Source organism: Pipra filicauda, unplaced genomic scaffold, assembly GCF_003945595.2.
Source record: "Pipra filicauda isolate LSUMZ 115617 unplaced genomic scaffold, ASM394559v2 scaffold138_size1969278_pilon, whole genome shotgun sequence".
In the NCBI taxonomy this organism is placed as follows: Eukaryota; Metazoa; Chordata; class Aves; order Passeriformes; family Pipridae; genus Pipra; species Pipra filicauda.
The window spans coordinates 1322983-1346710 of record NW_024103862.1 but is presented as its reverse complement, the minus strand read 5'-3'; the positions used below and the strand labels follow the sequence as shown (position 1 = coordinate 1346710).

Here is a 23728-nt window from a genome sequence, read left to right as displayed (position 1 = left end):
AGTAAAAATTTTTGCAAAAAAATTTAAAACTCCTGGGTTTCATATCGTATAGGTGTAAAGATCTCAGCAGCAGCTGTTTTGATCTGCTCCAGTTGTGCCAAATTGCTAATGCAAATATAGCCTAATGCCATTTATTATGGGTTTGTTTTTTTTAAAGTAACATCAGACTGGTGGTGACTAATTGTCAGGGTGTTTTAACCTTGTCAACTGGAGGTGGTAATGTTTTTAAATCTGTCTCTGTGACAGTTTGTGTTTTGGGTGGAACTTGACAGACCTTTAGATAAGTGCTGCATTCATTAAGAGAGGTACCAAAAGGTCCATTCTGAGTGTTATGGCCCATGATTTTGCTCTGACTGGTTTTCAGGGGCATGGGGTGGGGACAGAGCAGAAGATACATGTTTGGAGTGTAATAGTGCTGTAGGAACAACTGGTGCTGAGACCATGATTATAGCTTAAAAAGCAGCATAAATATTGGGAATCATCAGGTAAAATAACAGAGCCTTCTCCTGCCTTCAGTAATCATCCACTGTGGTATGTGTCCTCTTTTCCTGTGGATGAGAGGAGATTAATTTCTCAGTGCTGAAGTTAGTGATCTGTGCTAACTTTTGTGTTTTCTGTGCATATTGGAATTTGCAATTGATCTTTTTGCAAAAAAAGTTATATGAAGAGCACAATCTTCATATAATTTTCCTTTCAGTTATTCATCTTCATCCTTTTAAACTCCTCAATGTTCCACACTGTATTTTTCCACCTCTGTAGCTCCTTTTTTTTCCAAACTATTTGAAATTTCTTTGTATTTCTGAAATGAAACATTTTTATCAGCTTACAATGACAAAATTAAAATAAATCTCAAAGCTGCCCCAAGCATGTAGGACCACTTGGCTGCCTAATCAGTGATCTTGGAGGAAGTTGGTCTGCTTTCCAACTCTGGGAAGTTCTAGGGAGGCTACAGCGAAGTTCAACCCTTGGAACAATAAACCAAAGCCACATGCCAGTTCAGGCATGAGCGTGAGTGGCAAGGAAGACAGTATGAAGGATGGCCTGCTTAGTGGACAAAAGAAGAGATTGGAGAATGATGATTGGTTTGAATGATTGCACATATTCAGTGCATTAACTGTCTTTCATTAACATTATTTATAGTAAGTGGCTGTAAAAGCAGTTTTGAAATGTTTTTTTGAAGTGGCAGTTCATAATAGTTCTCCAGGTGGCAGAGATAATAGGAATTTGAGAATATTGGCTGTGGTGGAATCTGCTGGAAACAGGCTCTCGATAGCATTTGAAGGCAAGACAGTATCCTAAATTAACTCAGGTGTTTTGACTACGGGAGTTTGATCCTGTTGTCTGGCACACTTTGCTGTATTAAAATGTGATAAAAGGATGTAATGTGGTTATAGATTTCCTTTAGCATTTCTGCGGGGTTTATTAAGGTTTTACTCTTTGCCGTGCCGTCTGGTTGTGAAACTTTCTTGTGGAGCCCAGCATTGGCAGCGAGGGGAGCGGGGCAGCGCTGCTGTCGCCGAGCACATTGCTGGGGCTGTCAGGTGACAGCTGCCGCCTGCCTTGTGCCTCCCTGCCCTGTCCTGCGGCTCGGGCTCCCAAACCTCGCACGGACTTGAGCACTGGCCGCCAGCGGAGGAGATTATGCTTCAGGAATCCGGGGTAATCCAATGGGAATTGCATTGATCTGGTGTTTAGCTCTGATCCTTATCAAATGGATTACTTCTAAGGTAGGCCTTTTTATTATTCTGTTTTGACTAACTGGGTTTATAAGTGGCCTGAGAGAAAACAAGTCGTTAGGAACTTCACAAGTGCTTATTTTTCTTCTTTAAATCTAATCTGTTTTGGAAACACATCATTCGTCATTTAAGACTATGTTTCCTGAGTGATCATACCTGATTTTGTAGCTCTTGACTTTTGCCTGCCTTGAAGTGGGAAGAGTGTGTTTGTAGCAGTGCCAGTTAGGAGACAGGGGAAAAAGGATCTGAAATGGCTTCTGAATGGCAGGGGTTTGCTTACCTCTGATACTAACGTATCTTCAGTTTTATAGCCCTTTAAAGGCTTTGTGAAAATAAGGAAAAACAATTTTAAACATAGTGAGAATAATACAAATTAAAGTATTTTGCTTCCTGGGCAGGATATCCTTTTTGTATTGTTGATTTTAGAGTTGTGGGAGTGGAAATACCAGTTTTGTTTGATTACATGAAATATGGACTACTTGGCTTACTTTGTAGCCTTTCCATTTTAGATCCCTGTGTTTTGAAAAATATCTGCTAATGTTAGACAGGATTAGGAGTTCCTGCTCTCTCATTCTAAAGAACATAAGTATCCCTGTAATGCATATTGTCCTAGTAAACATAGGTGAGATTGGTGCCTGGAGATGACACCAGGTTCTTCTTAGCATAGCTCACTGTCTAATCTGGAATTAATTCCATAGGGGGAATAAATTTAAGTTAAGGATTGTGAAGAAGAGCCAGAATCATTGGAGAGAATGAGAAAAAAATGAAAAAAAACAAATCAGAGTTCATGCATTTATATGTAGATAGATTTTTTTTTTATTGCTACACACTTCTAAAATTTTTGTACAATTAACAGGAGAATCTGAACGAGCACGAGTTTGAATTTGTTGTAAAAACAGGCTTTGTCAGGCATCCATGCCTGTGCTTGTCAGTCCTTGCCTAGAACATGTTTCTAAGTTTACTAAAAGCAAAAATGGTCAGGCTTCGTTCCTGGCACTTTTGACAACTTTTGTCACATCAAGAAAAAGACCAGGATACCCAATGGATGTTCACTTGTGACTGAGGGTAGATTCTAAATGCCAGAGTGTTACAGCCCATGTGCTAGCCTTGTACATCCACATATTACTGAGGTATTGCCGAACTGCTGCTTTTCTGGAACTTGACATTAAAAGCCTGCTCAAGGATTATGTCTAATCCAGTTTGATCAAAGATTGTTTTAAAGTGGGGAAAAATAGGAATTCCAGTTAGCTGACACAATACAGTTAGGCATAAGAACCTCTGCTTTTTGTGGTTGTGTTTTTACATGTGCTAATGGTTGTTTTTTTAATGAATTAGTATTTTTGTATTCATCCAATTACCCTATTTTGCTGTTGCCTTTGTGTCCTTCTGCTATTCTGATTTAGTTTCTAAAGGCAATACCCCTGTGGGTTTCTGTTGTCACCTAAGTCAATCACTTATGCTTTTTTCTGACTGTACTTTCTGATCAATTGCCAAGCTTTTGTATATTTTTGTTAAATCCTGAATTTCTTATGTTGATAAATCTTTGGGTGAATCTTATGATGCCACGTGATAGACATCTAAGTTATATAAGAGAAAATATCTTACAGGTGCATGCTGGATGTATGTATCATTAACTTTTTGATAACTATAATCAAATGATAGCTGGATTTAAAAATGTTTGCTGTCTGTCTTGGGAGGTGATCATGTGAAATAGCTTTATATGGAAGAAAATTATCACATTCAGATATTTGGAGGGAGTATGTGTTTCTTATTGCTTATTAATATTGCCTTCCTGAAATTCAGCTACATTTTCTTATCACTGGTTTGATAAACTTTAAAAGTACTTCTTTGAACTCCAGTGAAATATTTAGGTAACAGTAGTAGGACCATTTTGCAGTGACTTACCTGAGTTCAGTGGCAGTTTAAGGGCTTTAACTGAACATTTTCCAATGCTTTAGTGAGTAAAAACTTGTTGGTGCCATGTGGAAAACTATGGCTTTATGTTAGCATATAACTTTTAATTACTTGAAATAATTCTAAGAATTATTATACATGACAGTTTTGCTTTTGTAATCCAATGCTACTTGGAGAAATAAGGTCTAATTAGTTTGTAATTCTAGGAACTTCTAGTTGATAAACTATCTTATGATCTTAAATAATTTTTAAGTGTGAATGTTTGAGGCAGCATCACCAGTAAATTGCAATTGCCATGATATAACAACTTCTCCAAACTTGTTCAGTTTGGAGAACTGGTAAGTTCTTCTCCAAACTGATAGAGCGGTTGAGAACAATTTTCTGATAGCTGGGCAAAGAACTTGGACAGAAAAGCCAAGTAGGTAAAAACCCCTGCCTGGCTGTGTTGCCCTCTGTCCTCTGTCTTTTCTTTCCCACCTTCTGAGTAAACAACTGTGTCACAAAATGGGGGTCGTGTTCACTATCAAAAAGCTCAGATGGTTCTTTCTCATGGGCAGTACTGAATTTTGAAGGCTGGCAGCTCTAACAGGTTTTGTTACAGAATGAGACCAGCAGTTGTTTCACTTGACAGTCCAAAAGCTGGCTAGCTGACACTTGCCAAAATGAAGAGCCTGACTGTTCTGAACAAGTTTGGGAAGTCCATGTGATAAAACTGATACATCAATGGAAACGTTTCTGTTTGGCACAAACAGCAGCAGGTGCTCCGTTTCCAAGTGATACATGTATATGCTGTACTCCCTAGCATCACTGAAGCGGTTTCCCTTTGAAGAGATATGTATCTGTGTGCTATTTTGGCATGTAGTTCCCATTGCATGGCCTTTAATAACTTCCTACACTCTATGAAAAGATGTTCAGAAAGATCTGACTGAAATCTAAATTCTGATAGATACTTCCTTTGCATATTTTTGCAGAGTCCTTGTATCATTATTAAAGATTAGTGAATCTCTCACTTTAGTTTGAACTTCTTTCATTCACTTTCCACAAATATGTCACAAAAGAGAATTGAAAGCTTTTTTACTGTATTGCCCTTTGGAAGAATAAGTGACACTCTAATATGAAACTGAAGTTTAAGGTGAGGTTTTCAAAGTGGAAGTCCAGTATGAACAATTCTTCGCAGTCATCTTTCTGACATCTGTCTTCACTGCTGAAGCCAAACAGCCTACCCAGTTCGGATGGCTGTGCTCATGTCTGTAAGGAGGAGAGCAGTTCAGAACCTCACCTGATCATTTGGGGAATTTGTGTAATCATTTGGAGTCCAGAAAACATTCCAACCGACCAAAGTTGTCCTTGTGCTTGAAAAGGGAACCTGCCTAAACACATTAGGATTGTTGTAACTTTGAATGCTAGTAAGTCTGTCTGCCTATTGGAATGATGCTTATTTGTTTGATGTTTGTACAGAGGATCAATATTGTTATTAACAGGTACAAAGCTTCAGGTAGACCAAAGAGGTGGCAGAGATTTAGAAATAAAATTTTATGCTAAATGAGTTAAAAATATTAACAATAACATGATATTTTGAAGTGCCAGAAGTCAGTCTTAGTCCATGAAGATTTTAGCCAAGATTTCCCCAGGGTAATACAGCGTTTGCTATGGTCATCTCAGCTGTGTCAGTAAGGTACATTTTTAGCTTAGGTTTAGTCTTGTTGTAAGTTTAAGTTAAGGTTAAGTATAGTCTGGGTGTAGGCTACAGAAAGTGGGCCTGTGATTAGCAATGAGGAGGGCGGCATTTTTGGTCATCAACAAGGGTAAAATCCTGGTAATTATATTGTTTGAACTGTAGAGTGCTTTACAGCAACTTCAGTTCTTGAAGACACATTTGCCTTCTTACTTATGAATTTACCTCATGTATCAGTTCACATCTCAGTAGAAGCTGATGCTTTAAATCTAATCTTTCTGTTTGCTGGATTTAAATAGTGGCATCTGGGCAGTGCATCTTAAAGAACAACACACAGGATAGATTAAATTACTTCTCTCTTTTTGGTCCTTTTTCCTTGCATTTTTCTAGAGTAGTGTAGGGTGTAATATAACAAATATACAGGCAGTTTTATTTGAAGTGGAAAAATAGGTTTATACACTTCAACCTGCGGTAGATAGTCTGTTACCTGTTTGCAGCATAAGCTGACATAAAGCAATCCATTTCTGGATGAGTGCAGTATTATTTAATTTACTTACCTATCACAAGTAGCTAAAAAACCTTTCTACCATTAGTTCTATCCTTTATCTTTGACTGCCCCCCATAGTGCTCCTAACTCACTTAATTGCCTGGTCTAAAGGTAATAGGTCTGACCATTCATCACCCACCCTTTTTCTATTGGTGAAACTTGCTAATAAGTTTTTTCCTCTTATGTATTTTATTTAACAAATTTCAATGAATGAAATATATTTAGGACCTCTACAGTTTTACAAAACTACCTGAAAATGTCCTACTATTTGTGAAGTATTACTAGTGGAGTTTACACAATAAATAGTCTCTTTTTCCTTAGGAAATCAAACTTTGAAAGGTAATTTTAAAAGATTTGATTGTTCAAAGATTTCTGTGAGATCTTTCAAGGTCCTTGCCAAACAAAATCACTTGTCTATATAAGCAACTACTTTATGTTCTTAAAAATGTACTTTGTGTTTGATATCATACATGGATGTACTATTTTTAGACAGCAAGTAATATTTTAGAATCAACATATGAAAAGTGTTGATTTTTCAGTAAATTTTTGCATATTGTTTTCCTTCTTGGAGACTAATGCTCCAGTTGGGCATGGGTCTTGAAGCTGCATGTGTGCTTAGCTTTCTCCTGTATTAGATTACAGAACTGTACTGGACATGTCTAGAAATCTGTGATAGACAGGTGCAAATTGCAAGTTAGCACTAAATTACATCACTGATTGTGCCTAGTCAGTGATATGAAATGTTCCAGGCTACTGAAAATGTATTCAACTGAGATTTGCTAAAACTCAAAGGTAGGTTATATGAAGAAATTTGAAAATGTTAGTGGGAAATCTGCACAATTTTCTGGCTGATGAGTTGCATTTCTGCCTTTCCTATTAGGACAGGCACACTGCTTTGAGAAATGCTGTACAAACATACTTTGAAAAATTATTTGCATGGTTTGTGATCCTCCAAGGAAATATAGAACAAAAGCTGAGACAACAAAAAAGTGCTGTATAGTTCTTTGTTGTAGTCTTTACAACAGCTATTATCATTGGACCTCATTTGGAGTTAGGTCTTGGGTAATTTCTGTAATTAAATATTAAGCTTACTTTTGGAAAAACTTCTCTGACTTCAAGTGTAAGGTTTTCTTTGTTGTTTTAGCATGAAAAATATTTAAAAAACTAAGTGTAACTAAGGATTTTGGAGTCTTAGCACATCACTTCTACAAATCACTGCGATAGAGGTTATTTATCTCTAGTCTTTCTTTGTGTTCATTCAGTTTGTTCTGATAGATAAATGCACGTAAGCAGTTCTGCCTTTTCCCCCTTCCAAGAAATTTTTCTTTATTTCATCTTCTTTCTTTTACAGTTATTTTCAATAACCAATATCTGTTTTTTCCTCTCCTGTTTTGTAACATGATTTGATTTCTTGTCTTTTGAGCTTGCACATTTTCAGGCCGTTGTGTGTCCCTGGTATAGCATTGCTCCTGCTGCAGTGACGAAAAAATGGGTGCTTGTGTTCACCGCCAGGCTGGCTTTTATGTGAAGTTCTCAAAGGACTCTTCACAGCACTGAGGACTTCACTGTCCTCAGTGTAAGAAAGAAGTGTAGTGGACAGGGGAAGGTCATAGGAGTTTCTAATGTGCACCACTCCCCCTCCTCTCCCCCCCCAAAATCTTATTTCTTTAAATAACAGCCTGATTGTGAAAGTGATCCTCTAATCCCAGGGTTAAGAAGTAACAGTAATGAAGGCCCTAGGAAGTGGCAGAAGATGGTTGAAGCACAGTAAAGGCAGGATTGCTGGGGTAAAGTAAAGGCTGGGTGCTAGGTCAAGCCAAGCTTTGAAGACTTTGTGGTGCCACTGTTGTGTAGCAATGAGAACATTCCTCCAGTTTTTAGCTGTTGGAGGACCACTTCACCACCACCTGTGAGACTTCCCAGATTATAACTATCCCATTAGCTGAATAGGTCTGAAACACGTCTTGTGTAGGTAAGAAATACAGCTTATGTGGGAGTATCTCGATGTTGTGCATGGATAACTTGATGACTCTTTTAGACTTTTATCATAAAATATGAAATAACACTTGCTTGTTTTCTCTGAAATATCTTTATGTATTCTTGCTTCAGTGGTACCTTGATTTGCCTGCAGAAAGCAGTGTGGCAGCCTAGGACTGCAGTTATGGTGTCATTTGCTTTCTTTTACTTCTTTTAAAACTACTTTTATATTTGAAAGATGAAAATAGCCCATAGGCAAAAGTAAATAAATAAACCAGGAGCTGCAAGTATTTTTTTCAAGTATGATGCTCTAGAAGGCTGTGAGAAGCATTTTTTTGTGTCTGTGTAATCTAGGTCTGTGTCTTTTTTTTATTGTGAGGAATGATTGAGGAACATCTGAAAAGAAATTTATGAGGGTATTTTTTTTCCGACACTTTGGTCCTGTTTTTCATAATTTTTTTACTACCAATTCTTGTCCTTCCTTTGTCCCTACTTAAATTAAAATTAGTAGACATATATGTCTTTGAAAGATGCATTTTTCGCGAAAGATGCAAGATTTCTAAAATTAATTTTGAGAGTTAAATTGGAAATGGTCAACTAATATTTTCACTTCAATTTAAAAATTATTTATTTCTAACTTACATAAAATATGCTTTCTCTTTTTGCAGAGACGTGGAGCAATTTCCTATGACAGCTCGGATCAGACTGCGTTGTACATTCGTATGCTAGGTAAGCATACCAGTTTCTGTATTGCAAAGTTCTAACATTTATGATTGATTTAAATAATAACTTTTTAAATATTTGTGTTGAATTCATAAACTTATCAATCTCTTTCTCCTGGATAACATTTTGGTTAGATTCTTTAGAAGAGTTTGGGTTCTTTTGTGTTGACTTGGGTTTTTTGGTTGTTGGATTTTTTTCTTTTTCTTTTTTCCTGAGTTAATTATTGTGTTGGATGTTTTACTCCTGTACTAAAAAAAAAAATAACCCACAAAACAAACAAAACCAAAGAAAAATTCTTGTAATTAACCTAAAGTGCTTGGTAGAAGTTAAGTTTTCTAAGTGACTCATGAATGACCTTTATTTCTGTGATGAATTTACCACCCCTGCATGGTATCCTTCTGGTTAAAACTGTAGCTTAGGGAACATTTGTGTGAGAGTTACCACGCACTCTTAAAAACTTCAATATGGAAGATATGAAATGCTCAAGGTGTTCTTAAAACAATGATATGATTTTAAGCAATATTTTTCTCATTAATCCTAGGAGGTGACTTGAGAAGGAGAGGATGCATGACAGGGCCAGGAGTTCAGTCAACCTATGAATGTTTTCAGAGTAGGAACTAGAGAAAGACTAAAGCTGAATTCAAATGAAAGCACACTACTGGGAGGGGAAGACACCCAAGGGGAGACCCTCTGTGATACTGAGTGCACAGAAGGAGTTGAGGTCACTTGTTGAGAGGAGAAAGATGCAAAGCTCTCACAGTTCTGGCTGCCAGATTCGGTACTTCCCGCACCTCTTCTGGAGGCTGCTGGTGGTGCAGATGGCGTGGGGACTGTGTATGTGCTCTAAGTCTGTTTCACTGCAAAAGGATGCCACTTAATTTAAAGCCATCTTGAGCTATGATTTTCTGTTGAAATGGACTATGAATGTGTTTGCATGATGTCTCTCGCAGCTCAATGAACAACAGCTAGTGATTACTAATTCTTAACCATCTCCAACTCAGTCAGCCATAACGTGTCTTTTTATGCCCTGATTCTTTTCAGTTTGGTTGTATATTGTATGTGTTAAAGTCCCCAGAAATTCATAACTGCCTTGTCTATGAATTTAGAGTTGTAAGCTATATACATGTGTACACATGTGTGTATATTAATTCATAGTCTTAACTTGCATATGTGGGCATATACCTGCATATTTACATAAAAATCCAATTTTGACTTAGCATCTTCTATTTTTGTTTTTTTTTCAATTATTTTAGGTTTTTTATATTTGTGAGGTTGTTAATACTACAGCAGTGACTGTCTACTGAAGGATTTTTGATCAGAGAATTTAATTACTTTGGAGATCTGTTAAGAGGAGGACAGAAGAAGCTGACTTCTAAATGTTTACTGAAAAAGCCTGTGGGTTTTTTTTTGTTGTTGTTGTAATTAGTTTTATTTTGCTTTCAAAACTTAAAATGAAGTAGTTAGGCCCATCATTTCTGCAGAAGGATATGTGATAATGCTCAAGTAATTCTAGAGGAAAGCAAAGCGTGACTTCCTGTAGTTCTTGGTATATACTCCTGAACTGAGGGAAAAATCTCATTTGTCTGGAAAACCTTTAACTATTCTCATAGGCAGAACTGGAAAATAATCAGAATATGATGCTAAGTAAATTAAATTTTCACTTGTTCTCTCATTGGAATTAATTATTACAGTATGTGATTGGTGCTTGTTATGAATAGCATAAGTCTTGCTCGCTGGCGTAACTCATTCGCGCTGTTCTAACTTGGGTAGGGGGAGGAGGGTACCAAAAAGCAAACAAAAAATTGCTCGCTGGATGTTTTAATCAGTATGATAAATTTGTAGTATTTTCTCACTTATTAGGGGTCACTTGGTTCTCCCAAATGTTATGTACACTGTACTGTACAAGTTAGCAACTATTTACATATATAGTACTTTTGTAAGTGTAAATGGACTGTAAAAAAGACCAGCCTGAAAGCTGAACAGTTGGATGCATCGGTATGTAGAAACATTCATATCAGAGTAGATTCAAGAGTTAATATATTCCATTAGAATTTTTTGCAAGAAATGTGAAGCATTGCATTTCCTACAGTATTGTGATGAAGTTTTGTTTTTGTTTTATTTATCGTAGTACATTTTAGTGGAGTGAGCTGTAAGGAATCCTCAGCTGTAACTTAATGGGAAGTTAGGCACAGTCATGAGAGGTTTTGCCTTTTACTTTCTTGGTTTTTATTCCATATAGAGTATACCTACTAGTAAAATGTACCTTGATAAGGTGTTTATTTTAGCAGACCAAAAATATAAAGCCAAGGGTATCTAGGATACCTCTCTTCCTCTATTTAGCTGTGCTGGCTGTAAAGTTTCTTCATTTGATGTTTTTAAGCTGTTCCAATGGGAATCCAATGGATATTAATTTACATCAAGTAAATTGGAATTCCTGTGGTATAGCAGTGTTGCCAGGTTCCACTTAAAAGATCAAATTTTAGGGCTACACAAAATAAACAACTAACTGTTAACTGTCTTCATCAGTGTGTCAATATAAACAAACAGGGTTGACTGTAATGACTCATCTGTCATACCCTATTCCCAAAATATACACTAAGCCACTCCCGAGTGGCTTATTTACTATTTTAAGATATAGATACAGATGCAGCATTGTAGAATTTTTCTTTTAAGACCTTGGAAAGGCTAATACATCTGCATCACCTCAGCTACTACACCCCTCAACTACTTTTCTCAGCAACTATGAGGAATTCTCAAAATATCTTTTAAATGCTTCTGTGTAATCTTGATACTTCCTTGATTTTTTTTCTCTTATTTGCTTTTCTGGTTTCTTTTTCTTGCTGTTTTCTATTGCCTGAAAGTTTTGCTGCTGTGAATGGAGTAGAAAGTGTGGGGCACTGACTGCTTGTATTGGTGAGCGTGCACCTCTCAACTAAAACTGGAGCATTTTACGCTCCTTTAGAGAGATTTTACTCTCCTTTAGAGACGTTGGAGGAAAGCTACTGTGTGATGCACGCTCTTCTCCTGTAGCAGTTATGTTGTATTCAGTTTGCTTTAATTCTGGCGTATTCAGCTGACCTATCATCTGTTTCTTCAACAAATTTAATAGGAACTTTACTCTGTGAAGCTAGTAATTCTGTCTGGAAATCCTGCTCTTCAGAACTTCATGGCTTTGACTTGGGTGCTTTACCTTGAGGTGGCTGTCGTAATTTCTGCTCCCAGCTGTCCTCCGTGATCTCTGAGGTTTCTGCCCCTGCTCCAAAGGCCTCAGCTCCCCAAGCAGCTGCTGCATTGTTACTGTGCCACAGTGGAGCGTTAGGGTAGCACGAAGTATGTGCTGTGTAACCCTAACGCACAGGGATGTCAGCTGTGGCATTTCAGCTGCCTCGGAAGTATCAGAGCTGTCCTTGCCCTGTAAGCAGGAATCTGAGAGAGGGGCAGGAACTAAGCGATCTCTTTCAAGGTAAGTCTTGTTACAGCCCTGATTCCTTTGCTGTTTTCAGTTGTAGCTGCAAACCTCCCACTTAGATTCATTCTTCCATGGTTTATTTAGTCTTCAATTGAGTTTCTGCCTGTATGACCTTTGTCTTAAAAATGCAAGCAATCCTGATCATGTAGAACTATTCTGGAAAAAAATGTAGCTGAATACTCGGCCATCAGATATTTTGTCATTTTTGTGCACAAAATCAGGTTTTGAAAGGAAGGCTTCACACTTTTAAATCTTCTTCTTGATTCTTTGGAATCACAGAAACTCTCAAAGAGGGAAAAAAATTGTTCCTGGAAGTCCGCTGTCATTAAGATGCTGGACTTGAATGTGTTCCCTTAAGGTAACAGAGGAGTCTTTTCAGAGTGGCTAAAAGTCTCCAAAGAAGGGGCACTTAAGATAAAAGCTGTCAGTTAGGTTGCTGTCACTTCTGTGCTCCCCCAAGGAAATACACCTGTGAGCAGACTGTGTGATCTCATTGTTTAAAAAGATTTTGTAACCGTTTTGATATACTTGTAAAGGTCTAAATAAATGAAAATTATTCAAAAGTTCTTTTGGTTTAGGTGTTGAATTTAAATTGTCTTTCAGCTACCGTAATAATGATTGACTCTGAGGCTGGACATCTGTTGCTGTTTGTAGGAATTATGTAACAGTGTCCTTTTGTCTGATAAATTCGAGATGTCTTGTGCCTTTTCTTAAAGTTACCTATGAAGATAAACATGTCTCTTCCTTAAAATTAAATTCTGCATAATTTCAGTGACAGGGTTACAAAACACTTGCACGGGATTTCCCAAGCAAATCGATGCAAATACGTTATGTTGTGTGAAAGCACAAGGATTTGGGGTCTGTTAATCTTTGCAGTTTACAGCAACTGAACAGTGAATGCATAATGACGGTCCAGTATTCCTGGATGTTTTGGGACTAACTATACCTATGCAGTAGAGATAAGTTTCACTGTGCTAATGGCACATAATTTCATGACATGTAGCCAGTTAGATGCTATTCTTTTTTCTGCTTCCATATACTTAGAAACTTCAGATGGAAAAATGCTATCATCAAAATCCGCTTGTACCAGTATTTTTCAAGCACATTTGTTGTCTGAAATCTTAAAAAATGCAGCAGTCCTGTACTATGGTAATGGAGACTGCTTTTCTGCCTTTGTTTTGGTGCAATAGAATTTTCTACTTTGCTTGCTGTAATACATTCCAGTCCTGTAGAAGTGATATATTTTTCCAGAATAAATACAATTGTATTCTAAATAACTAATCCATTGTTAAAATCTTTATTTTTAAAAAAATATCCTCTTCTACCATGATTAAGGAGAGAGAATTTATTTAACAACTGTTTAATGAAAATATTTTGCTTTCCTTGCTGGAATTTCTCATTCCTTATGTAGGCAACTAAATACACTCATTTTAGCTGTATCTTATTACAGTTGCCTTTTTGTTACTTTGTGATGTGCATTTATAATATATAATTTCTTCTTTTGGCTAAATATTCCTGTAAATAGATGTTCTAGTAATTCCTGTTAAAAGCAATGTAGTCAGTTGCACTTCTGCATTTCACTTGTAGACAGTTTTTCATGTTTTCCTACTCAAAATCCTCAACACTGTAGGCATTTCAAGGGTAACAGGGATACTTAGTCTGTCCATACTGTTAGGCAAGGTACTAGTAAATAAAGAAGAACAAAGCACAGAGAAATTTTCTGGACATCATTTATCAGGTGAATCTGCTTGGTTTTTTGTTTGCAGAATTCCATGTTGGTCTTCAGGTATTTTTCTGTGAACTTTTCCTATTCTTGATACTTAAAACAAGTAAATTGTTTGCCAAAACCTAGTTGTACGTTGACTGAAACTATTTGTTGATTTATATTGTGGTTTGTAAATTTTGAAAGTAAAGAACTACCTTGAAAACTAAATATAATTCACAAAATCTATATCACATTTTCTGCAAAAAATTAGCTCAACTAAAAAAGTCTTTTTTCTTTTAATTCAGCTGGTGAACTCATTCACGCAGCTGTAGCTATGCCTGATTACCCAGATAAATGTGAGTGAAAGGTAATGAAAGTTGAATTTGCCTCCGTGTAAACTGATATTTTCATACACAGCTACTAATGCATTCGCTTCCTCTCTTCCAAAGTTTCCTCTCTTTTTCCTTTTCATTAATTTATTTTGTAAATAAAATTCACCAGTTGCTTTTGCCTAACAGAAGACTTCTACAATCTGCTGCCTCTGTATTGCCGGGAAGGAGACAAGTCTCTTGCACTCTGTTCAAATGAATGCTTGAAGCATTTTTAAGTAATATATTGTCAGGTTGCTTTCCCTTGCAGCTCATTTAAGGTTTTCAGTTTCAAAAAATAAAAGGGCTAATTACTGGAAGGCACATGTATTTAGTATGTTTCTACTGTTATACAAATTTTACACCCAGTATTTGGGGAGCCCTGGACCTACTTACCTTTTTGTGGTCCTTCCAGCCTGGTTCACAAGATAACATTCATGTCAAGTGTATCACTCTAGGTATGTCAGTGTTTATAGATATGTATCTCTACAAAGATGCCTGTTGAGCATTAAAAGCTTAAGTCAGTATCTTTAGCTATTTTCTGACAAGTTGCCTGCTTCAGCATTACAGATTAGCCGGTTGGAAAAGAAAAGAAGGGAAAAATACTTTCAAGGTGTCTATTACTTGCTGGAAATTAAATAGCTAGATTTTTATTTTGTTTTTTTCAACTCAGTCATAGTTGCTTTTGTTAAGTACTTATTTTGGATTCATATAAAAAGCGCTGTGTTTGAGGTGAGGAGAATACTACACTTGAAGGATTTTCATAATTAGAAACCAGAACATTTGCACACCTTCAATTTAACTTTTTGTTAGGATTTGAGGAGGGAAACACTATTGCATTTGATCCTCAAAGATTTGTCCAAATTTGTAATTGCAAAAGGATTTTAAGTGAAAGCTTTTAATCGAAGTGAACTACTTATATTAATGCATACAAGTACCTAATGAAAGAATACTGATCAGCTTTCAGTTGGTAAAATGGATAAGTAGAAATCAACTAGCATGCTAAAAGATTCAGGTTGAAGCTAATTACAGTGCAAAATAGTTTGATAAAATTTTAATACTGAGTTTTGGTATTTTAATAGGCTCTTGTGTAATATTCAAACAGCTGAGCACAAGTAAGTAAATGCTAGTGGGAAAATATTCTATTATGTAAAATAAAACCATATTTTAACTAGCTTATTTGCTAAAAGCTACCATTTCTAGAAGTTGAATCTTTTTTGTATTTTATAAAATGTTATCGTTTTATGTGTGTTACTGAGGAACAAATCAACTTTTAAATGTTTGTGTTTTCTGTCATATTAAGGTGCATTTTTACCATACTGATGTAGCAAGCTCTTCCTAATTTCATCTGAATGCTTATCACATGCTTCTGGCAACGTATGCTTAGGCAGGAGAGATTTTGACGAGAAAGCATGTGATTGCATGTTTAACAAGTCTTCAAACTTTGTTTTGAATTCCACCTTTAAAACAAAAAGCATTGAAGTAGGCCTATTGTTTGAATTACTCTCCTCCATTAAGTACATGAATCTTTACCCCTCCAGGCTATGTTCATTTGCATTTTATCTCTGCCACTCTTCCACACTTTTATTTCACTCTTGACCCTGTTTCTAGGAGATGTGCGAGTAAGAAGTCGGGCAGGATTTGAAACAGAGAGAAGAGGTTCTCATCCATACATTGATTTCCGTATTTTTCACTGTAAGTATTTAAAAGCAGATAAATTACAAATACACAAAGGCTTCCATCAGTTTTAACTACTGAACCTCTAAAAGATAGCAGCTTTTATAGCAAGACCATTTTTTATACTTAGGAAAATCCTTCATGCTAGCTCATTACCAAAAATAGAAGAGGACAATCCTCACTGCTAAATTTTTGTTTCTAAAAATTTAGTTTAAACTCATTGAATTTAAACCTGAATCCCTGTGGAAATGAAGACTGTCTTATATCCAGCTACTGGTGTGTGTGCTCACTTGACAGACACAATCAGTTGAGGGGAATAATTTCCTGCTTTTATGCAGCAGCAGAAAGGCCCTGTCGTGCTTGAATAGACTTACAGTAGATATCAATGTGCTTTGACCTCATCATAATCAATTAACATTACGTCTACTCAAACATGTAGCTAGGGCTTAAATTTTTCGACAGATATAAATCTTAAAGTGTTACAGGAAAACAGCAGACTAAATTTTTTTGATTATGTGTTTTAGGAATCATTTTTTCTCAGAAGTGTTGCAAGAATAATGTTTTTGTAGAGAAAAAAGTTAAATTATCTATCTGTGGTGTTATAACTAAATTTGTCAGTAGTTGTTGTAACATGAAGTTTCAATAACCACCAAACCAATATGCAGGGAAAGTGCAGAGGATTTAAGTCTTAATTAAATTATGTCAATAATGAATGTATTAAGTGTCATAAAGTATCTATACCAACACTGAATCAGCACAGTTCCAAGTATTCTGAATACAATGGAGAGATTTAGAAAAACTGATTTCATGATAACAAGTGTGGTTGTTGTAATTACCCTGTTAATAAAAATGAGTGGCAGAAACTGGTCTTATGCTCTGATTGTAACTGAAGTTACTCTTTTAAAAAAGTAGATCACATTTAAAACTCTTAAACTCTTAGTTTCATTCAAAAGTTTCATAACAATAGGTGAGAAAACAAAGTTTGAAGAGTGTGCTATATTGATTTTTCCAACAAAGAGGATAAGAATTTCATCTCAAGTCCTGATTGAGTATAATAAATTCTCTAGAAATAGCATGCAATTTATGAAGTTCATAACTATGTCTTTTTGTGTATGTATATATATGTGGCATTTCATGCTGATAGGGGAAAATACTAACAGAGTAGGAAAAGAACTACCAGTTAAAAGGCAGTCAATGTGTGATATTATTGCTGTTGTCAAACTAACTATTCTCTGTGGTCCTCATCACACTTTTCTTTCCATCCTGATGATTGTGCATCAGGCAGATCATGACTAATCAGGAAGAGGATTTTCACACCCTTTCTTCTTGCCCCTACCTGTTCAGGCGTAGGCACCAACTTTTAGCAACATCACCTGTGGTGTCTGATGACAGCAAAGAATGTTGCTAGGAGGCCCAAAAAATTCTTTGGCTATAGCTTCCCTCTCAAGTCAACTGCTGTGGCAGTTTTCAGAGTTGCCATATTATAGTCATATTTTTTGCACTTCAGGACTGTAGCCTGTTGCAGGGTTGCTCTTCAACTTCAGGCTCCTGCCGTATTGTGGAGTTTCTTTCAAAGTCAGTAAGGAATTCAGAGCCATCTCTCACCATATCACTAGGTTATCTATTAATTAATGTAATTGTGGGATTTTATTAATCAGTAGAATATTTTCTTTTTCTCTGCAATGCTAATTGAGTCCTGATCAATGTTTCCTTAATAGTTTTAAGCAAAAGAAATTTAGTATGATACTATGAGACTGCAAGTCGAGAGAAGTTCTGGGAATCAGACTTGACCTGGTTTTTAGGGTATTGCCCCTGCCCTCTCCCGGTAACTCCAGAAGGATTTGATTTTGCCACATTGAGCTACATGACCGAAAAATGTTCACCCTTACGAGCAATAGCATGTGAGAGGAGCCAGCCAGCTCTTCTTTCCTTGAGGCAAAGACTGAACTGAAAAGGGTCTCTTCTGGAGCCAAAGCAAACTAAACCATCTGAATGCTCGCTTTTTTTTTCCCTCCCCACCACAGCTGTATCCTGAACATCAGTAATGCATGAATATGCTTCCTTCATCATGTTTGTATAGTTTCAGTGTAACTTTCTTCTACCATCCAGTAACTTTATTGTGTGGTACTAAATATTTTGCAAAGATCATGGCTTACCTGTTTTGCAGATGTTGTATATACTGGCTGTCAGTCACAGTGTGGAAGCATTATTGCTGTTTTGTATTTTTCTTAGCTAATTTGTGTTGTTCAGCATTTTCTTTTTGTGTCAGTGATGTTTTTAGAAGAAGTTGAACATCTTTCAGGAGGTCCAGCTAATAATCTGCTGACCAGTTCTCTTTTCCTATATTTTATTGGTAGGCTCTTAACCCCGTATTTTATTAGTAGGTTTGAAGAGTACTGAATTTTAAATGCTTTATTCTATTTTCAGGAAGCTACTGTTGTGTGCATTTGTTTTAAATAGTCACTTCTGTTTCATTACACTGTTTTAACTTGCAACTTCATCTAGTGTTGCTGAAGAAAATTTTTAGCACTTACTTATTAAGACCACTTCTGTATCTTCTTAAGCATTATAAGCTCAGCCTCTGTATCCTCATCCCACAGTTCTGTAATTGACACATGAATATGCAAGTTTTTAACTTGACTAGAAGTATTCTCAACGGTAACCTTTTTCTAGGAAATTCAATTTGAGGAAAGATTGTTGAAAAAATATCTTTATTGTTATTGTTAGAGATGGTGGTATGGGAGTCATCTGAGAATTCTTTAATTCAGGATTTGACTGGTGATCAACCTAAGTTTGTTGGGTGGTAATTTTCCTTCTATGTTACATGTCGTTCGAGAAGTCACCTTTTTATAGGTAATAGCAGGAACTAACCAGGAGGAGTAGCTTAATTAACAAATTTTTGTTTGAATAAGACTGCTTCCTGATGAGTGGGGACTGTATTCCTCGGTTGGTTTGCAGTTGGTTAATGTTGAATCATCAGTTAGTAGCTTTTCTGTTACTGTGGTCTGTTGATTATGCCTGTGTAGGACCATGGGCATAAGCTCAGAAAGCAGCTCAAAGCCACTGTTTCTGGAGAGGAGAGAGCAGGCACACAACTTTCTTCCTCTGAAGTAAATTTTGGCCTTAAATATAATGGTTGTTCAGTGGATGTATATAAATCACACTTGCACATTAAAATGCCTGCACTGTAACGTTTTATTGACTTGACTGTGGAACTTTTAACTCCATGTGTAACAAGGAGGAAGTTTTGCCATTCACTGGGACAATGCAGCACGTACTGTTTGGTTTTCAGGGAAGTTATTGAAAAAGTGATTTCAGTAGTGTTAACCACTCTTCCTGTCTGCTGATTTACAGATAGGCTACAGTTAACATGATTACTTAAAATTTTTTTTTCACATTACTTGAGACATCACAGACAGTAATTCAGTCTACAGCGTTGGGAGAATATGTTGATAAAAGCTAATGCAAAACAGAATCTTTGGTAGAAGAATTGGTAAGTGACAGTATAAAAATATTCCCTTTTTCAAAAATAGTAAACCAGCAATAAATTTTTAGGTTTTGTTTTCTTGCTATTGAGAGGTTGTCAGTAATGTCTATTTTTTTTATATACGTTTGTCTGTGTATATATATACACACACACTTACAAATACACTTAAGTAACTTTGAATATGTTTGTGAGGAGTTTCTAGCATGCACAAAGAGGAGTATATGATGTGCCCCAATCACTCACTATTTCACCTGAAAAAAAAAACCAAGCAGTGCTCATTTGTGTATACAGTATGTTATACTGAGGAAGTGAAACCAAAAGGAATAAAGCTCAAGTGAATAATTAAGATAACAGAAAAAACATTGGGAAGTGCCTTATGCGGATACAACCTAAATTAATGCTTTTAAGCTTCCTTTTTAGGAAAGGGTTGTTGGATATAGTCAGAAGAAATAGATAAAAACCCAAATATTTTTGGGTTTGTGGAGAGGAAACTTTTTTTCTTTGTGCTTTTCCTGTTTTCCCTGACCCTAAATAAATAAAACCTTGTCAAAAGATTTTTAGAATTCTCTTGGGCCACTCTCATCTGAGCATCCTTCTGTGGGGAGATAGTGATGTTGCCAACACATGGGGCTCTATTTTGTGTTTTCTAGATAAGGGAATATGACACATATGTGAGTTAAAATGTCTTGGAAACAAGAAAGGGGTTTTTGAGTTATTCAGTATGTGTCTATATGGCTGAATTTTGAAGCAGATAGATGTTATCATATGGTATAGTGCTTCACATAGGAGAGAAAATAACGTGATTTGAACTTAAGACTTCATTGAGACTTAGACAGTTCTTCTCTTCAGTTGTATATGAAGCCTTTTTAGTGGGAAAAGAAAGGGAGACTACTATAGGTAATGGATAAATCTAGTTCTCTTTCTTGAGAAGGCAAACACTTGAAGACATTCATGAGTTTATTATACAACCTTCAGACAGTTTACTTGGAAATCATAGTTCATGTAACATATTATATGCTACTCTGAGATCTGAAAAAGATGTCAGCATCTACTGTTTGCCATGGTGTTTTTAACTTTTCAGTTTTTTTGGTCACAAATTGTTGGAAAAGGTTTATCTTACACAGTGAATTTAGATTCCCCTTGGCTGAGAGGCCAGAAGTCAAAGAAGAGAGAGGAGTGGAAATCCAAATTGATTGCTTTAAACAATTTGTAAAATCCTTGTGTAACAGCAGCCAGTCCTGCTTTTGATATCATCTAGAGATTGAGATAAAATGAACCTGGTCCAGGTGAATTTGAATGCCCTTTTTAGTTTTGAGAAAACAGAGGAATTACCAAGCTGAATATGGTTAAAAGTAATTGTCTTGTTCAACAGTCTACTGTGAAGGGTGAGTTTCACAATGAGTAAAGTCATGCGAGAAGATTTCTGTGTGGTCATAGGTTGAATGAATTTGTTTCCCTATGAAAAAACCAGCACTGAGAAGTAAAAAGCTTGTACTCAAGAGATTTCTCCAACAGCTGCCTTTCTGTGAAGCATGGGATTCTGAAATGGTCTTCTAATTATTCACAATCCAGATTATTCAAATATATTGTTTTCCTCAATATGAGCAAAATTTTGACTTGGGTTTAGTGTGGAGAATGCAGTCCCACGAGGGGAAGTCACAGACAATGCTCTAAATACAACCTTAGCCAAACGAAAACAGTGAAGATAAACATGAAGTGAAAAGTGAGCTTGAAGTGAGCTTGGTTAAGGAAGATTTTGGGATAAAAGCTGCCAACTGAGAATACAGGACAGGTTTATTTTTTTTCTTTGCTGTCCTAGATTGTTGTTTTACCTACAGTTTCTTCTTTACGAGTTTCTGTAAAACATTGTGTGTGCCCTGGAGTCTTGCACAGATACAGACCACTCTGTTTTATTGCTGAAGTAAGTTTGACCTTAGAAGAAGACAGAGACACATTCTGGTTTCTTTTTCCCTTTTCTTTTGAACCTCTCCATTGCGTTTCTTCTCCAAGTAGCTTATTTTGAAAGCTTTTCTTTTTTTTTTTTTTTTATGCTGGATAATTTGACGGAAAGTATGTGAGAATTCTTTTGTTTTCATGTCTGCTCTTAATTTGACTTTTGTATTTGCAGTCATACAGACTGGTAAAGGAAATTCTTTTTCTGTTAACCATGATGTGTTACTTTTGAATTATTCTTTCATTTCTGGTGGTGGAAAATAGCTAGAAAGTATTACTTGAGGATTCTGACTGTCCATTATTGTAGAACTGAAGATTTCTAGGACGCTGAAGAAAGGTGGGTTTTTTTATAAGACATCAAGAAAATTATTTGATGTTGGTTTGGAATATATTATCCTTTTGGGAAAATAGTGGAACCATTATTGTGTCATGTACTTGTCCTTCAGGAGCATCAGTATCTCGATTAACACAGCATAACCCATTTTGTAAGGGCTGTATTTGTGTTCTGATGATATTCCTCTAAATGTTTTGCTTCAGTGAAGTTCATTGGTTCACACTGTGCTGTTGTGAGCTGCAGATTTGCCTTGCCCAGTGGGTGGGTTCAGGTTTAAAAAAAAAGTACACAATTGCAGGATTACTGGGGTTATGATTCAGTAGATTGGTATGGAAAGATTATGCCTTGTATATAGTTTCCTAGTCCTGAGATTATTGCATAATATTACTCATTCCAGCAGAGGAATGACATTGTATAATTTGCTTAATTTTCTATCTTTCCTGAGGTGTTTACAGAAATATTAAGATTAGCCAAAATTCAAGAGAGATAAATTAGTAAAATCCTGTAGATATCTTTTCACAGTGTTTTCTTTACACTTTTTGTGCTGTGCATTGGCTTACAGTGCCATTGGAGAATTGGCACTTATTTCATACTGAAGTAGTCTAATCTCTTCACTTTGAATAATTTCTCTCAAATTAGCTCTGCTTTGAGCAGAGAATTGGACTAAAGGACTTTGGGAAGTCTCTTCTGGCCCTTCCCACCTAAATTATTCTACAGTTCTGTGGCTCTATATTTTGCTAAAGCAAAAAGTATTTCATTCTGTAAGGTCCTTCAGGAAAGACGTTATCTTTGGTAGTGGTGATATTTAGCAGTTCTTTCTGCCTCCATCGGGGAAGATTTGTTGAAAACCACTGTAGTTTTTAATATAATTTTGGTATTACCAGAGTTTCTTGAGGCTTAACAATTTTTTCTGAATCCACTCAGTCAGAAGACACTTGCAAAGCCATGTTTGTTTCATTGATCCTTAACCTGCATAAGGATTTAGCATATTTTCCATTGATCATTACTATTTGGAAAAGAAATGTATGAATGTTTGTATAAGTAGATATATACTAAAACCAAAACAGTCTGGCTTAATTTTTTTCATTTAAGCAGGAGAGGGGATGTAGTGCCTTACAGTGATGCTGAGCAGGGGTTCAAAGTGCTTATAAGGAAAACAAGAAGTATAATAAGGTAATTTAGACCCCAGTAGTCTTTCTATGTAACTTCAAAATCCTTGCTGAAATTGTATCTTCCAAATGAAATCATAGTTTTATATAATGCTTTAGTACTGAATGTCTTAAAAAGTACTTGAAACTGCAAATCATGAGTGGAAAACTTACAGAAGAGTTAAATAACAGGACTTAATTTTTTAGAAAATGTTCATGGATCTAAAATAATATATTTCTTAATGGTTTGAGGGGGATAGATGGGAAATTAGAATGATTATGGGTCCCTCTAGTGGTGTGAAATGCTAGATAAGACTTTCAAATTATTCATAAATAGAAATTATTTGTATCCTCTAAGACCTTAGAAAGATAAGTGACAAATTGAATATTGCTTTCAAGTGTATATATTTACAAGTAGTAGAAACTTTCAGATATCATGTCATGTTTAGTGACATTATCTGATGTGTAAAAATGATAAATGCATAGTTGGGCTTAATATGGAAAAATCGTGAGAGATTACTTCTGCTGAAAGAAGATATTTCTGTGATAATTCTTAGGAAAAAATCTCCTGGTGGGCCTGTGCATCTCAAACTTCAGGTTTTACATTAAACGTAAGATCCATCCTCTCAAATATTGTTTTTAAATTTCTTTTTTCTGTTAGTGGCAGTGATACCTGAGATCCTCAGTTATGCTCTTTCTATTTATTATAGCAAAAACCAGTGATTTTTATTGTGGATAATTTCCTATTTGCCTTTTGTGCTGTAGCAGGGAAGAAATGGAGGTACAGTTCTTAGACTGGATAGCCTTGTTTCAGCCAGGATCCCATCAGAGGGTATGAGTCTTTATCTTTGCATTAAAATAAAGTTGAAGCATATTGTTAGGATTTAGGTTTTCCATTAATAAAAAATTAAACCAAATCCTAATTAAGCCGTCATTCTGCCTTTTGTTGACTGTCCTTACTGTATGCAAGATGCAAAAATTCAGAGAGCAAATCTATCAGTATATGATTTAGTGA

The 23728-nt window shown here is 36.0% G+C and overlaps 1 protein-coding gene across 4 annotated transcripts in view; it reads left to right on the top strand.

Moving 5' to 3' along the window:
- PDE7A (phosphodiesterase 7A) overlaps nucleotides 1-23728 on the top strand; it is a 77124-nt gene that overhangs the window by 34679 nt on the left and 18717 nt on the right. The window contains exons 2-5 of one of the 4 annotated variants that reach the window (XM_039378423.1): nucleotides 8518-8578; nucleotides 9114-9182; nucleotides 15197-15229; nucleotides 15726-15809. In XM_039378423.1, coding sequence (XP_039234357.1) covers nucleotides 8518-8578; nucleotides 9114-9182; nucleotides 15197-15229; nucleotides 15726-15809 — 247 coding nt within the window. The remainder of the gene's footprint in view (nucleotides 1-8517; nucleotides 8579-9113; nucleotides 9183-15196; nucleotides 15230-15725; nucleotides 15810-23728) is intronic. The other 3 variants (XM_039378424.1, XM_027748197.2, XM_027748199.2) reach the window with 3 other exon arrangements.